This window comes from Chrysemys picta, chromosome 19 (genome assembly GCF_011386835.1).
Source record: "Chrysemys picta bellii isolate R12L10 chromosome 19, ASM1138683v2, whole genome shotgun sequence".
NCBI lineage: Eukaryota > Metazoa > Chordata > Testudines > Emydidae > Chrysemys > Chrysemys picta.
Window position 1 is genome coordinate 651129 of NC_088809.1, and position 14828 is coordinate 665956.

Sequence of the window (14828 nt, forward strand, 5' to 3'; positions counted from 1 at the left end):
GTGCAGTGTGTCTGTGTGTTTGGGGGAAAGGCAGAGGGTGTAGTTGGATGGTGGAGGTGCAGTGTGGCTGTGTGTTTGGGGGAAAGGCAGAGGGTGTAGTTGGATGTTGGAGGTGCAGTGTGGCTGTGTGTTTGGGGGAAAGGCAGAGGGTGTAGCTGGATGGTGGAGGTGCAGTGTGGCTGTGTGTTTGGGGGAAAGGCAGAGGGTGTAGCTGGATGGTGGAGGTGCAGTGTGGCTGTGTGTTTGGGGGAAAGGCAGAGGGTGTAGCTGGATGGTGGAGGTTCAGTGTGGCTGTGTGTTTGGGGGAAACGGGTGTGCACCATTACCAGGGTTGGGGTTGTCGGAGAGGGTTGCAAAGTGACTACTCTGCAGCCAACAGTTTCTCTGCTCTGAACAGTGACTTGAAAAGAACCAAGCCAGCTCTCCTCATGTAGGCTCCCCTGACGGAAGGGGTGCGGTTGAGCAGCCCTCTGCCTTGCCAGCTTGGAGTAGGTTGTGTTGGTGACCCTTGTATCCAACTTCTTCCTCCGAATGTTCTAGAGCGCCTCTCCCCTGCCCTGGCCTTTCAAAGCAGCTTCCCAACAGAACATTGACCCGTCCCAAATCAGCCTCCTCTAAAGCAGCTTGGGGTGACAGTTCTCAGGCCTGTCTTGTTTTCACCTGTTCTCCCCTCCCTAAACTCTTAAGGCTTCTCCCTGTAGTCACTGTGGGGCCCAGGGCCTACTCCAGGGTGTATGTGTGTGGGGAGGGGGCAGCAGGCCTCCTGCCCTCACTTGAAGGCTCTAAGACTAGTCAGCTAGCACAGCCCTGGCTCAGGCCCTATGGTCCCATTCAAATTCTCCAGCCCCCCAGCACTCTAGTCCAACAGTGATAGTAATGCATGAGGCCGCATCACCCCCAGAGACAGGTGAGGCTCATTATCTCTGCTGTACAGAGGGCAAGCTCAGGCCAAGGTTATAGCGAGCCAGTGAGAGAGCCAGGATCGTGCCCTTCCCACAAGACCATCCTGCCATGTAAGAGTGGGGGCTTTTCTGGTGGGTGTGTGTCAAGGGCTCACAACACTGTCGCTGGTGGGGAAACCCAACTCTTCATGATGTGTGGCATGGCTCAGAGGGTGTCATCTCAGCCCAAGCTGAGGCCGCTCCACTTCCTGCTTGGACACACTGCAGCCAACAACTTGGGCCCCGGCCATGTGTCAAAGGGCTGCAGTCCCATGTTTGCTGCAGCAGGAGGAGCGGCTGGGATAGATAGACTAGAAAGCTGGAGTTTCTCACACAGAAAACTCTAGGAATAGTCGTGGGGAGAGGAACCCAAAAGCCATTAAATCCCAAACCTTGGCTCTTCCATTTGAGGCCAGGTTTAAGGGGTCTGCACGCCCCTACAGGCACAAAGGGGATCTGGAAAGGGGGAGAAACTCAATTAGACAAAAGATTCCACTTGTTACTTCTACTCTTAGACTTTCAGGAGTAACATAAGCTGGTAAAATCAGGGTCACAGCTGTCCTTGGGGTGCAGCGACCTAGAGCCCCACAGAAAAACACCAATTCGCTCCATCCCAGAACAAATGTTTAACCGGATGTACAGGGTCAATATTTGCAGAAAGGGAAAAATCTTCAAATAAGGGGTGGTGCTGAAGGTCATGCCTGTCACTGCCTGGCAAGCGTGGGCTGGACAAGGGGCTTCATCTGCCCCATGCAGAGCCATCGGCTGGGTAGAGAGGGTGCCAGCACCAACAGAAATGCTTAGCAAACCGAGGTAAGGGGCAGAGGAACTGGGGGGAGGAGGGATTTGGCAATAAACTGTGGGGAACTGCTCCGGGGGGAGGGGGAGGGTGCACAGTGTGAAATTGCCCTAGTGGGTGGGGGGTGGAGAATTCAACAATGAGCTGAGGGCCAGGGGCCTCGGGGATTGGAGTGAAGTTTGGGGTTGCATGTGGGGCCAACTGTAGGATTTTGGGGGGGGGGGCGTTGAAATGCCCTCAATCTTGTCACATATGATTGGCAGATGGGGGGAGAAGGGCTGCAGCCCAGCTTTTCCAGGTTAAGCTAGGGACTGCCTGGCAAACTGATGCTGCCCCCCAGGAATTCAGCTCTGTTTTGGGGGTGGTGCTGGGTGTTTACCCAATCAAGGAGTAGGAGAACGACCCCCACTAGACCAGGGTGAGTGCTTGGGGCTGGAGCCGGGTCCCAGCGAGGTGCAGGCCAGTGCAAGTGGGCAGGGCCATGCCTGAGGCACTGGCAGGGAGCCTGGCCCCCCCAAGTGACAGGAACAAGAGTGTAGCGGTGGAAGGGGCTGTGCTTGCCTGGAAGGGGACTATGTGAGTGGTGGGAAGGGGAGGGCTCTGTGCTGCAGGCCAGCTATTGAGGGGACAACACTAGTGATCAGCTCTGACATTGCACTTTCCATCCACAACCCTCTACAGGCAGCACCTGCTGAATCCTTGCAGCTCCCTAAAAGGCAGGTCAGTTTCACTGTCCCCCATGGAGGCACAGAGCAGCAGCAGAACTGGGACTGTCTCTGACCATCAGCCAGGGGCCTGTCCCTTCTCCTCAGCTTTGTGTACCTGGGCGAGAGAGTGGAGAAGCTGGGCCTCTCCCTGGGTTGTGTGGGACAGATTTCATGGGGGAATCATTAGGAAACTGCAATGTGCTCTCCAGCCAAATGAGGGTGAGAGGGGTTAGAAATGCAAGTGTCCAGGGAGAATAAACGCCTGAGCACAGCTACAGCACTGCATCAGTGCTGGGTCCTGGTCTACTCTCTGGCTGCAACGCCTTGGGGTTGGGCCTGGACTCCAGTGCTGCTTCAGGGACTGTTCTCTTCAGCGCCATTCACCTTGCCGGCTGCTGTCTCCCTGAGTTGGTTTCCCAGCAGTTTGTGTCTGTTCCTCTTGGATCCTGTTTTCCTTTCCTCTCCTCTGGACTCATAATCTGTTGCTGTTCTCATTGTAATAATGGGCAGGCACTGTACCGGCACCCTGAGAGCAGAGAGGACCCAGGGAGTAGCTTGTGAGTGTCACTGACAGCTTTTGTATTCCAGAAATACGGCGATGCTGCTCTGGGGTCTGCTGCTCTGCTTGTCCACTCTGCACGATAGCCCAGGGGTAAGCCACAGGCACAAAGCATTGCCTTCACCCGTCCTGCAGGACATCTCCTCTGTCAGCGCACTCTTCACCCCAGCCAGCCAGGGGCAGTGGCGGGAACAGGGCAGGCTGGGTTAGAACAGGGCTGATCTCCACACAAAGGCTTATAGACCTCGGTTTCTTTATCCAGTCTGATGTCACTGTGGATGTGCTCATGACCCAGATCAGTGGTCTCTAGTGGCTGTGAGTTACAGGAGTTCATCAGGCACTGTGATTTCATCCATTTGCCTCCTTGCTCTCATGAGAGGTGATCTAGAATTGCTCAATCTATCTTCTATCTCAGCCACTATTCTGCATCCCTCTCTCCTGTTCCCTCTCTAAGCTAAACAGTCCCGATCTTTCCAGTCTCTCTCTAATCATTTCCATCACCCCCTCGGGACTTCCACTTCTGTTATATCCATTCTACAAAGAGGTTAGAACCATCTCTGCTTCAGTCAGCCAAGGGAACCGCAGGGGACGTGCTAGTCTCTGGCCCCGTCTGGAGGGACGTGGCAGGAAGTGAGCCAGAGGGGAGTGATTTCCTCATTCGAACCTAGAGAAAGCTATTTGATATCCAACTCTGGGCCTCTTCCCTTTCCCCCAACTCTGACTCAGGTAATTTCCTTCCAGTTTCCTTTGGCACATGCCCTTGAGATGGAGACTCCCCCCTCTGACCACGCCCCGCAGGAGAGACCCGAGGTAAGCGGTGACAGGCTCCCATGTGTTGAGTTACGCCGGGGTATTTGTAAAGCTCTACCAGCTCACCTTGGTCTAGTCCTGCCAGGGCCACCTTCAAACACATGCCAAAAATATGGGGATGTCCAACTTCACTGTGTGCAGAGTCTGCCATACGCACTGCGTCCCGAATATGGTCAGGCAGCCCAGCTCCAACTGACTTTCAGTGACACCTCACTCCCTTAGGCCGGTTTGAAAATCCCAGCCTGAAGTGAGAGGCCAGCATATGGTGTAGATCAGTGGCTCTCAACCTTTCCAGATTACTGTACCCCTTTCAGGAGTCTGATTTGTCTTGTGTACCCCCAGTTTCACCTTATTTAAAAACTACCCGTTTACAAAATCAGACATCAAAATCCAAAAGTGTCATAGCACACTATTACTGAAAAATTGCTGACTTTCTCATTTTTACCATACAATTATAAATCAATTGGAATATAACGATTGTACTTACGTTTCACTGTATAGTATATAGAGCAGATTGTCTATATGAATTTTCAGTTTGTACTGACTTCGCTGGTGCTTTTTATGTAGCCTGTTGTAAAACTAGGGAACTATCTAGATGAGTTGATGTACCCCCTGGAAGACCTCTGCGTACCCCACGGGTATGCGTACTCCTGGTTGCGAATCACTGGTATAAGGGACAGAAACTGATGTGTACAGAGATTGGCTGGTGAATTAATTATTCAGTCATAAAACCAATAAAGGAAATTACCACCTATGGACCAGGAAGAATAGAGGCTTGTGTCTGAAACTGTCTGTCTTGGCTTTACACTGTGCCCATCCCTGTGTTACCTGAGTGCTACATGGATCTGTTCAAATAAAACACAAGGAAACCTCTGTATGTCTCTCCCTCTCCCCCTGCTATTCTGTAGGGAGGGTTTTTGTCATTTAGGTGGAGTTATTTAGGGCCAGCTAGGTCCAAGAAGTGACCAGCATTGTAGATGTAGAGGCTGTGACACCCACAGAGAATGCTGCAGAGATGGTGTGAGGCAGATCTGCAGTGCTAGAGGTGTGGAGAGGAGGAGAGTTCGGGGTTGAGGATGATGCTGGAGCTACAGACGGAAGAGGCAAAGGGAGGCCTGAACAAGAAGGGAGCCAGAACTGGGGTGCAGGAGACTCCTCGTGCCAAGAGAAGGATGTTAGCCAGAGATATTTAACTGAAGGAAGCTGAGATGAAGCCATCTTTTCACTTCAACAGGGCAGATCAAGAGAGTAGGCAGAGAGGAGTGATTGATTGTCTTGGAAGACCCCGGCTTGGCCCGTTTTCTTTGGAATAAGGCACTTTCTATTTTCCAAGTTTGTGCTCATGTGAAATCCTGAATAACTACTTTCAACCTTCAGGGCCCAGCAGTGGAAAATGCCACCAGCAAAGAGAACCCGGAATGGGATCCCTCAGCACAACCACAGACCAGTCAGGTAACAGAGAGGACGGGGGCACTGGCCAGAGCAGTCCAGGCACAAGGGGTGATGCTGTCACTACCTCAGCATATTCTGTCCTGGGATGTACTGTGTCAACACACACCAGCCACCTCGGCACTAATATTCCATAGTCAAAGAATACACACAAGTTTTGAGAAGGGACTGGCTGTAACAGGTCCCTTATCATCCTCCTCTTTAGTGTAGGTCATCATCGGTTGCTATTATTGTCAGGGGACTTGTTCCCTCTGTTCTTCAGTGCAGCCCTAATAGTGCTGCTCAGATGTCAGGACAGTGCTGATCTTTCAGATTGCTGATCAGTTCCCTCTGGGTAGCCTCCCTCTCACTGACTACCTGCAATGCTTCATCACAGAGCACATAGCCTGTGCCAGATAACTAGGCATGGTGCCTCCCTGCCAGTGTGAACTGGACCCATTTGTCCCCTCCCTGTGACAAGCCACCTGCAGTCCCAGTAAGAGAGTGAGGATGCAGCTCTGTTTCCCTGCTTTCTCTCAATGTAACTTCCTTCTGTTTCATTGCAGCACTCTGAAGAGGCTGGAGCCTTAGAAGGAGAGTCACAGTTTGTTCCCACCACCACTGTTCTGCCAGGAGTGGATCCAACCCTGCCAAATGCTGCAGTGTCGGATTCCACCTCTGACACCTGGGAAGACATCCATGGGGCTACACTGCCACTTCCTACCACTACCGGCACCACAAGCCCCGGTGCTGGCCTCACAAGCTCAGGGGGCCATCTTGTCACCGGGACAGTAGGAGATCACAAGCAGGTGCTGGAGGTGCAAGAAGTTGATTCCTCTGAAGAGGAGGGAGAAGATCAAGAGAGAGGCTGTGACATGTCTCAGGAGCAGACACGCAGGCTAGCAGAAGGTCTGATGAAATTCACCATCGATCTCCTGACAGAGGTCCAGATGGAGACCAGCAGACCCAATGTGATCCTGTCTCCCCTCAGCATCACCCTGGCATTGTCCCAGCTGGCACTAGGTAAATTACTAGGTTCAAACAACACAAGCTTTCGCCCTCTATGATGTTCCCTCTAGGAGAAGCACCCAGAGCCAATGTCCAAAATGCAAACACTAAGCTGGGCATCCTCCCGCCACTGTTGATCCTCTGGCTTTATCGACGGTTACCCTCACTTGAGGCTGGTCTCGGTTTCACTTGCTGGGACAGCATGGACCCAGTCAGGAGGTGCTGGGTATTGCCTCTAATGCCTTACACACAGACCACCAGAGTCTCTCTGGGAAGACATCAGATGCCCAGCCAGAGAGGGAGGTGGTCAGAGCACCTGCCCCTTAGCCCCTCGGATATTGACACAAATCTGACATTGCTTTTCAGGAGCAGCAAACCAGACGGAGAAACGCTTGCTGGAGGTGCTGCACCTGGAATCAGTGCCCTGTCTCCACCACCTGCTGAGCAGCATTCGCAGGCAGCTCACAGGGTCCATGCTCAGAGTAGCTTCACGCATCTATCTGCAGAAAGGTGAGAGCCAGGAATGGGGAATTCCTGTTGGGGTGTGGCTGCTGAAAGAAAACTCTCTGGGACACACACAGGCTGAAGCAGCTGTGCTGATAGAACAGTGACACCCCTTAGTTTCCTGAAGTACTCCTGTGGGGAAGCCCCTGCTATCTGGTGAGCACATCTGGCTTCACACCGCACTGTCTGACACGCTGAGTGAGTTTCATCAAGGCCAGATGACCTCATGTCGAGTTCCTTCTTTGCAGGGTTTGAGGTTAAAGAGAAATTCTTGGAGACCTCAGAGCGATTCTATGGGGCAAAGCCTGTGACCCTGTCTGGGAACAATGAAAATGACCTCATAGCCATAAACAAGTGGATAAAGGAGGCAACTGAAGGGCAGATATCCACTTTCCTGGATCAGCTCCCTGCGAGCACTGTGATGCTCCTACTCAATGCTGTCCACTTCCAAGGTGAGCTTCAGCGCATTCCACAGTCCCCACTTTCCAGGCCTTCCCCTCAGTGACTAGCTGGGGTTCTGGGTCCTTTCCTCAGGTGAAGTGGCTGCAGGTACCCAGGTGGAATCTCCTTTCATTTCTTCCCCATTTTGCTAGATCCCTCTTCCTCTCCCCTGCATGTATGCAGTTCCCCTTGTTTAGTCTTGTCTTCAAATCTCATTACAGCGCAGCCTCCTGACTTCCTCACCTGTGCTACACACGTTAACTGACCCAGAACTAACCCACAGCATCCCTGTCACCTCGCTGGTCCTGATCCCTGGGAGGCAGCACATCATCTTGCTCTTCTTAGCCAGGTCGCACACACTTCATTAGGTGCCCAGCAAGGTGCTCTGAAGTGCTCCTGCTAAGTCGTGGCCAGGTTACAGCCCAGCACAACCTTAGCCTGGTCTTCCTCTAATTCCCTGAGGGCTGAGTACCTCTGTGCTGTCAGGGGCCTGGCCTGTACACTTGCAGGAGCTCCTTGCACTATCGCTGATGCTGGCTTCCTTCCTCAATCCCTGCCTTACTGGTTGCTCTACAGCTGTCTCTCTTCTCCATCACTGATTTTACCCTGCACTTACAGACATTCTCTACTTCCTCCCCACAGCACCTCAGTCTTCTCCCTCACTGAGGCACAGAGAGGGGATGCCATTAGGCGTCGGCTCATTCCACTGCACCACACAGCCTCTCCTGAGGATAAAGACATCCTGCACTCAAAATTCTTCCTGCTATGGCACTTCTTTCTCCCTGCTCCAGTCACCACTCACCTGTTTGCTGATGCGTTGTCAGGCACTTTCCTTTGTTTTTCATTCAGGTTTGGCTTTGATTAATTATAAATTTATGGTTTTGGACAGGATTTTGGAGGCATAAGTTTGACCCCAGCCAGACTGGGCCAGATGTATTCCACCTTGACGACCAGTTCATCGTTCCAGTTGAGATGATGAAAGCTCAGAAATATTCCCTGAGCTGGTTTACTCTGGATCCCCTGGAGGTTCAGGTAAGAGTCTGTCTGGGGTGCTGCTGGGCAGCTATGGGAATATCCCTTTGTTATTGCAATGCCCCCACTGAATACCTGTTCACAGACGCAGGACACAGAACTTCTTTTCAAACATCCTTTGCCTTCGTTCCCTGAAAGGCTGTAACATCTTTGCCCTCAAATTCATGGGATGATGGACTAGATGGGACCTAATGGACCTTCTGGATAAGTCTGAGAGAAATGAAGCAACATGGAGATGGAATTCTCCCATGAAAAGTGGGAGGATCTCTTCAGAACAGGGCCACTGCAGTGTAAATGCAGTTCATTTTACAGGGGGGCCTTTGTGTTTCTCATATCTTTAGTCTCCACCTGCCTTGTGGATAAATACTGGATCTAAGCATTAGCAGTATCTGTTCCAGTCTGACCTCTGACTCCCTGGGATAAACAGCCACTCCACTCCCACCATGCTGCCCTCCTCCCCCTGGCTAATTGTTCTATTGACAAATCACTTTCTGAGCCCTCATTGTCTTTGCTTGGCTGTTTCCTGTTCCACCAGTTCTTCTGATTGGTTTGTTTCCAGGTAGCCAGGTTTCCCTTTAAGGGCAACATGAGTTTTGTGGCCATTGTCCCAAACCAGTTTAAGTGGAACGTCTCCCAGGTGCTGGCGAACCTCAGCCATGACAAGCTGCACAGCCGCTTCCCCAAGGAGAAGCCCACCATGGTAAAGATGCCCAAACTGCATGTAGATTATCAGCTTGAACTCAACCAAGTCCTCAGCCAACTAGGTAATGCCCAGGGTGAGGTTTGCATGGTATGAATGGGTTGGGCTGATTGCAGTTATCTGTGCACTGAAGCTCAGCACAGATCTCCTTGCTCCAGGCAACTTCAAAGACCTTGTAACTCTTTACTCTTCTCCCTGTTCCTGCCCTTTGCTTTTTTAGCACCAGCCTTTTCTCTGCCCTGTCTTCACTGCAGTTCCTGTAGCTGTCTCTCCCTATCTTCCCCTCCTTCAGCTCTCCATCTCACTTCCAAACTCAGCTGTGACCACCCTTCCCCTGCCTGTGACCTCAATTTATTTTCCCTTGAGGTTGGGATGTATGAACTGCTAAGACAAATGTGCTTCTCAGTGACAATGCAGATCACAAAGCCCAGAACAAAGAGTGTGAGAACTAAGGACAAAACAGTCTTTGTTAAGAGGTATCAGAGGGGTAGCCGTGTTAGTCTGAATCTGTAAAAAGCAACAGAGGGTCCTCACTTGCATCTGAAGAAGTGAGGTTCTTACCCACGAAAGCTTATGCTCCCAATACTTCTGTTAGTCTTAAAGGTGCCACAGGACCCTCTTTTGTTAAGAGGGTCTGGACCGGGTTATGAAATGGACCTTCCTCATGGACACAGCATTTCCAGCATAGCAGGAATGACATTTACCACAAAGCCCCCGACCTACCCAAGCATCCTTCAAAAAACAAAATCTACAACCAACCAATAAACACCAAGCAGCAAACAAAATATACCCCACTAGAGCTTCCCACCCCTTAGGAAGAAATGCCAGAGACTCTATGAATTCCACTAGGGACAGCACTGTGGAAGGTGCTCAGATACCATGCTGTGGGAAGCAGTATAAAGCCCTAGGATAGATGGTCAGTCCATATGAAAGCTGCGTTTGTTTGGCTCTTGCAGCTATCCATACAGGGAAGGACTGATAAATCTGGCCAGAGTGCACTTTTCCTTACTCTGCCTGCCCATTCCCTAGTATGGGATCTGGCATGGTGCATGTCCAGTCCCTGGTGTTGTGTACCGAATACAGTGATACAGACTGTTGCTTCCTCTACGGGGAGGTTCTCAAACTGGGGGTCAGGACCCCTGGGAGGGTTGCGAGCTGTCAGCTTCCACCCCAAACCCCGCTTTGTCTCCAGCATTTATAATAGCGTTAAATATATTAAAAAGTGTTTTTAATTTATGGGGGGGGAGGGTCACACTCAGAGTCTTGCTATGTGAAAGATGTCTCCAGTACAAAAGTTGAGAACCACTGTTCTACAGGGATAAAATGAATGTCTGAGCCAATGGCATGCCATGGCACTGAACTAGTGAGTAGACAGGCTTCTGTTTGACCCCAATTTGATTTCTATTTAGGCCTCAGGGAGTTGTTTTCCGCCCCAGACCTGCAGAAGATCACAGATGAGCCTCTCTTTGTATCCAGCATCCAGCACCAGTCCACCCTGGAGCTTGCAGAAGATGGCGTGGAGGCATCAGCTGCCACTAGTGTCATGATGTCTCGTTCACTCTCCACTTTCAGCCTCAACCAACCCTTTCTCTTCATTATCTTTGAGGAGACAACAGGCATCCCACTCTTTGTGGGCAGCATCCAGAACCCCAACCCCAGCGCTGCCCACCAGAAAAAAGAGCCACAGGACTCACCTAACCTGAAAAATGGCATAAAAAATAGTATCCCCAAATAAGGGAGGAGCAGTGCCTAGGAGTCCTGGGACTGCTGCCTGGGAGACCTCTGTAGCAGGGTCTCTCTCTCCTGGCTGGGCTTCTATCAGAAGCCCTTCTGCCCCATCCCAGTGGGTCCCCTCTGGCAGGGCTCTCTCTAGAGCCCCTCAGCACCACTCTTGAGCAGCAGTGCTGGTACCAAATTGTCTTGAATACTCATTAGCTTCTGACAATGTCTCTATGCAATTGGACAAAGACAAGAGGTGTAAAAGCTGTTCTTCCCTCTGAGCCCCTTATGCACATTCCTTGGTCAGGACATTCACCAAACAGCAGGACTTGCTTGTCACTAGATAGGCAAATAGCAGCTAAATCAAATTGATTAGCAGCCAGTCACCTTCCCTGGGATGTGAGTCTCAGCTACTATTTCTGATAAAGGTTCTGCCTAGAACATTTCTGCCCCAGTCCCCTGGGTACTGGGATCTGTTGGGTGTGTGCGCAAGGGAGGGGGCTCATTTCTATCCCTGGCACCAGCCCTTCACCTGGGATGTTGGAGGCATCTTTTGTAAAGTGTTTTTTAGTAATTTTTATGTTGGCAGAATAATAAAGAGTGAAACAGATGATGTTTGGCTGAGTTGTCACTTTGAGAGATACCCGGCAGAGACTGGAAAGGGGCATAGCAGGGCAGCAAACAGGTGGAGTAACTGCAAAGACTGGGGGGAAAAAGAGTTACTGGGGCTTGACTGAAGGATGGAAGGTCCTAAAGGGTCTCATGAGAAGTGAGCAGTCCTTTCTTCTTACTCCAACTCACACCACCAGAATGAGTGAGTCACAGGATGAGATTAATGGCTAGTAAATATGGAACCATTAAAAGGACATTGCCCATTCCCCTTTGGAAATCTCAGCTGCACATACCAGAGAATCCACTAATGTGGGTGGATACAAAGAGAGGGGAGATCCAGTCTGAGGCTGTGGGGTCTGAGCTGAGCTGTAGGGGTCAGGAAGGGTGCTGGGCCCGCAGAACAATGCTACAGGAGTTTGACATCTTCCAGGACATGACTGCATCTCCGTGGGGTCAGAGTCACTTCCTTCTGTCAGTACAGGAATGGTGTTCACCTGGAGCTTCACTGCTGAGCTGCGTACAGCTCACTGGATCCCTGCTCTGAAATAACTCAGCATGTCTGACCCAAGCAGCAGAGACTGATGGTTTGGGGGAAAAGCAACCCCCACCACAGCAACTTAAGCTGTATTACGTTAGTCTTGCTAGTTTCGGCGTTTCTGTAGCAATTAACAGTGAATGTCTACATGCTGACAAAGGGAATGTAGAACCACTCTTTGTTGGCCATCGCAGATTCTGCTTCTCATCACTTCTAGGAAGCACTTCTAGGGTATGTCTACAGTGCATCTGGGAGCGAGCCTCCCACCCTGGTCCACAGACCTGGGTTAGCAGGGCTCACGGTAGTGTGCTAAAGGTAGCTGTGTAGACGGGGTGGTTTGGGCTCTGAAGCCCACCCTCCTACTACAGGTTTCAGAGCCCAGGCTGCAACATCTACACAGCTACCTTTAGCACACTACTGTGAACCCTGCTATCACAAGTCTCTTCACCCAAGGTGAGAGGCTCACTCCCAGTCACCACACAGATATATCTTAGTGGTTTTGTTTTTGCAGGGAAGTAGCTAAAGGTGCAGAGTCACCTTCCCAACAACTCCCTCTTTCCTGAGTAGATCTGCCTCAACCAGAGAGCAAGTTGCCTGCTGGCATCTCCCTCACTGACTTTCCTGCACTTTCTGTTGGGATTGGATGGAGGGCGATCGACTCACCAACCACAAACGTCAGGGACACAAGAAACTTTTTAAAAGAAAGCAACTGGCTCAAACCTGCAATTACCAATAGACACCACACATGGTTTACAGATTCCAAGTCTAAGGGGAGACCAGCTAAGAATAATGCCCCGCCCTGTGCCCCGTGGAATAACATTTACTGGTCAACAAGAGGGTGTAATTACTCTACTACGTAATTAACGAGTAAACCAGAAGGAATCCAGCTCTATTACCAGGGCCCTCAGGGAACATTTCAGATTGCTTTGCTCTCATGACGACTGCCCTATTTTAGAGATGCTGGTCCATGCCTCCGTTAGGTCTTGCCTTGGCTACGGCAACTTCCTCCTCCTTCATTCGCACCTTGCTGCATTCCACTCGATCCAAAATCCTGCTGCTAAAGTCATCTTCCTTCCACACCACGGCCTTCCGGCTCCCCTTGTGCAGAATGTATATTTTTCTTCCTCTTCAAAGCTCTGAACAACTCAGTTCTTATTTCCTCCTACTCCCCTTCATTCTGGTAGTTCCCTCCAGCTTTTCTTCTCCTACTCCCATCTTCACTTTGTTCCAGAGGGCAGTGGCTAGTTCCTGCTATGCTGTATATAAGGCACAATTAAACTTTTGATGTTCAACAAATACTCTGTTACGTCAAAATTAATTCATGAGATTTTGTGCAGTCTTTTGAAGCTCTCTGATGGAGGGGGCTGTAGAAATGCAAACTATTATTAACATCCAGGCTCATGACTTCCCACCACAGGACAATGCTCTTGCTTCCTAACATTCATACATCTTGGTAGTGACCCTTGAACCTATTCTGGTAAAGCAAAGCTCTATCATAGATTGTAAGGCTGGAAGGGATGACTGTGATCTTCTAGTCTCAAATGTATGACACAGGCCATAGGACTTCCTTGAATTAATTCCAGTTTGAACTAGAGAAGGTTTTTTAGAAAAACATCCCATCTTGATTTAAAAAATTCCAGTGATAGAGAATTTCCCATATCCCTTAGTAAGCTGTTCCAATGGTCAATTACCCTCACTGTTAAATTTATACCTTCTTTCCAGTCTGAATTTTTTGAACTTCAACTTCCAGCCATTGGATCTTGCTATAACTTTTTCTGCTAGTTTGAAATAGTTTCTATTATAAAATTTCTGTTCCCCCATGTAGGTACAGGACCTCTGCCCTGAAAACAATTACCCAGAGGGTGAAGCCATCACTAAATTAATATTTCTTGATAACTTTCATATTTGAAATGTTATTGAATTTCTTCACTATAGCAAATCCATATGGATATCAAACATACAAAATGTCCATGACATAAAGCCTAATACTGTTCAGAAAGAATATGCCCTATTTTAAATAAAATAAGCCACTCAAACCAAAATAAAGTATCCACATGGGTTTGCACTGGTTTAACTAAGTTTGTTTAAACTCACAACTTTAGTTAATCTGATGCAACTCTTTACATAGAAAAGGACTAATTGATTTAGCTAAAGCAAAATAGGTGTGTTCACACAGCCTTTGCATGGGTTAAAAATCACACCTATAGTTAAACTGGTGCAACTTTCTTGTGTAGACAAGGCCTTAGTAAGAATCAGCCCAAAGCCTTTCACAAAAGGCATTTTAGTACTAAATACAAACATTCAAAAGAGGAAGTGGAGAAAAACATGGGAAATGTCAACTGCTAATCTCCAACAACAAGCGTCACTCAGCCTCAGGTGAATGCAGAACGGGTCTCAGGGACAAGCTTATTTCCACAGATCTCTGCTTACAATACAAGTCCAGAAGCAGTTTCCACATAAGGCCGTAACTGTCCATCTTATTACTGCTCAGGAAGACTGTTTTTTCTCACTTGGCCATGGTCAATGAAGCAGCACTGACCCACAAGAAACCAAATGGGATGATTTGCTTTTCCAGCTCACAAAGATGCTGGTTTGCGGTTCATGTGGATCTCCAGTCATCCCCTCTTCCCATTAGCTGAGGGCCTGTAGGCGATGAGTGCATGTCTGAATAAGTCTCATTGCCTAGAGAGTAAGGCCTGCAGCGCAGCAGGGATAGATTCCAAGACAATCCCAAATGTGGGGTTTGGTACAGCTGCCCTCACTACTTTCAGCATTTCCCTCTAGACAAGCTGCTTGCAGCAATGGTCAGATAGCCACAGTCCCATCCCATCTCTCCGTCATTCTTGTTAATACTGACACTGCATCTTGGCTACAGCCACTCCTGGGTCTTTCTCTTTCGTTGCTTTACATTGATATTTGGATCCTGCTGCTGGGTCGAGGTTCTTGCTACGTTAAATGGAGTTGCTGCTATATTAATGATGCTACCGCAGCTCCCACTCAGCCATCACCAAGCATTTTATAACCCCCGGAGGT

At 49.7% G+C, this 14828-nt stretch overlaps 1 protein-coding gene across 4 annotated transcripts; it reads left to right on the plus strand.

Moving 5' to 3' along the window:
- The first annotated feature begins 1254 nt into the window (after nucleotides 1-1254).
- SERPINF2 (serpin family F member 2) lies at nucleotides 1255-11258 on the plus strand. 4 transcript variants are annotated; one of them, XM_042858048.2, is made up of 11 exons: nucleotides 1665-1754; nucleotides 2422-2460; nucleotides 3036-3099; nucleotides 3748-3816; nucleotides 5194-5268; nucleotides 5811-6267; nucleotides 6619-6762; nucleotides 7005-7208; nucleotides 8087-8229; nucleotides 8789-8993; nucleotides 10339-11258. In XM_042858048.2, exons 1-11 carry the CDS (start codon nucleotides 1738-1740, stop codon nucleotides 10662-10664), a joined length of 1743 nt encoding a protein of 580 aa, XP_042713982.2. In that variant the 5' UTR covers nucleotides 1665-1737; the 3' UTR covers nucleotides 10665-11258. The 4 variants fall into 4 exon arrangements, with proteins under 4 accessions (XP_023961740.2, XP_065429124.1, XP_042713983.2 ...); XM_024105972.3 differs by lacking the exon at nucleotides 2422-2460 and having other exon boundaries at nucleotides 1255-1754; XM_042858049.2 differs by lacking the exon at nucleotides 5194-5268 and having other exon boundaries at nucleotides 1661-1754.
- Nucleotides 11259-14828: the final 3570 nt, after the last annotated feature.

Coding starts and splice junctions, on each gene's coding strand:
- SERPINF2 (XM_024105972.3), top strand. CDS start 1,639: ATGCCTGTCACTGCCTGGCAAGCGTGGGCTGGACAAGGGGCTTCATCT. Junction 8,230..8,788: donor TGGATCCCCTGGAGGTTCAG/GTAAGAGTCTGT, acceptor GTTTGTTTCCAG/GTAGCCAGGTTTCCCTTTAA. Junction 8,994..10,338: donor CCAAGTCCTCAGCCAACTAG/GTAATGCCCAGG, acceptor ATTTCTATTTAG/GCCTCAGGGAGTTGTTTTCC.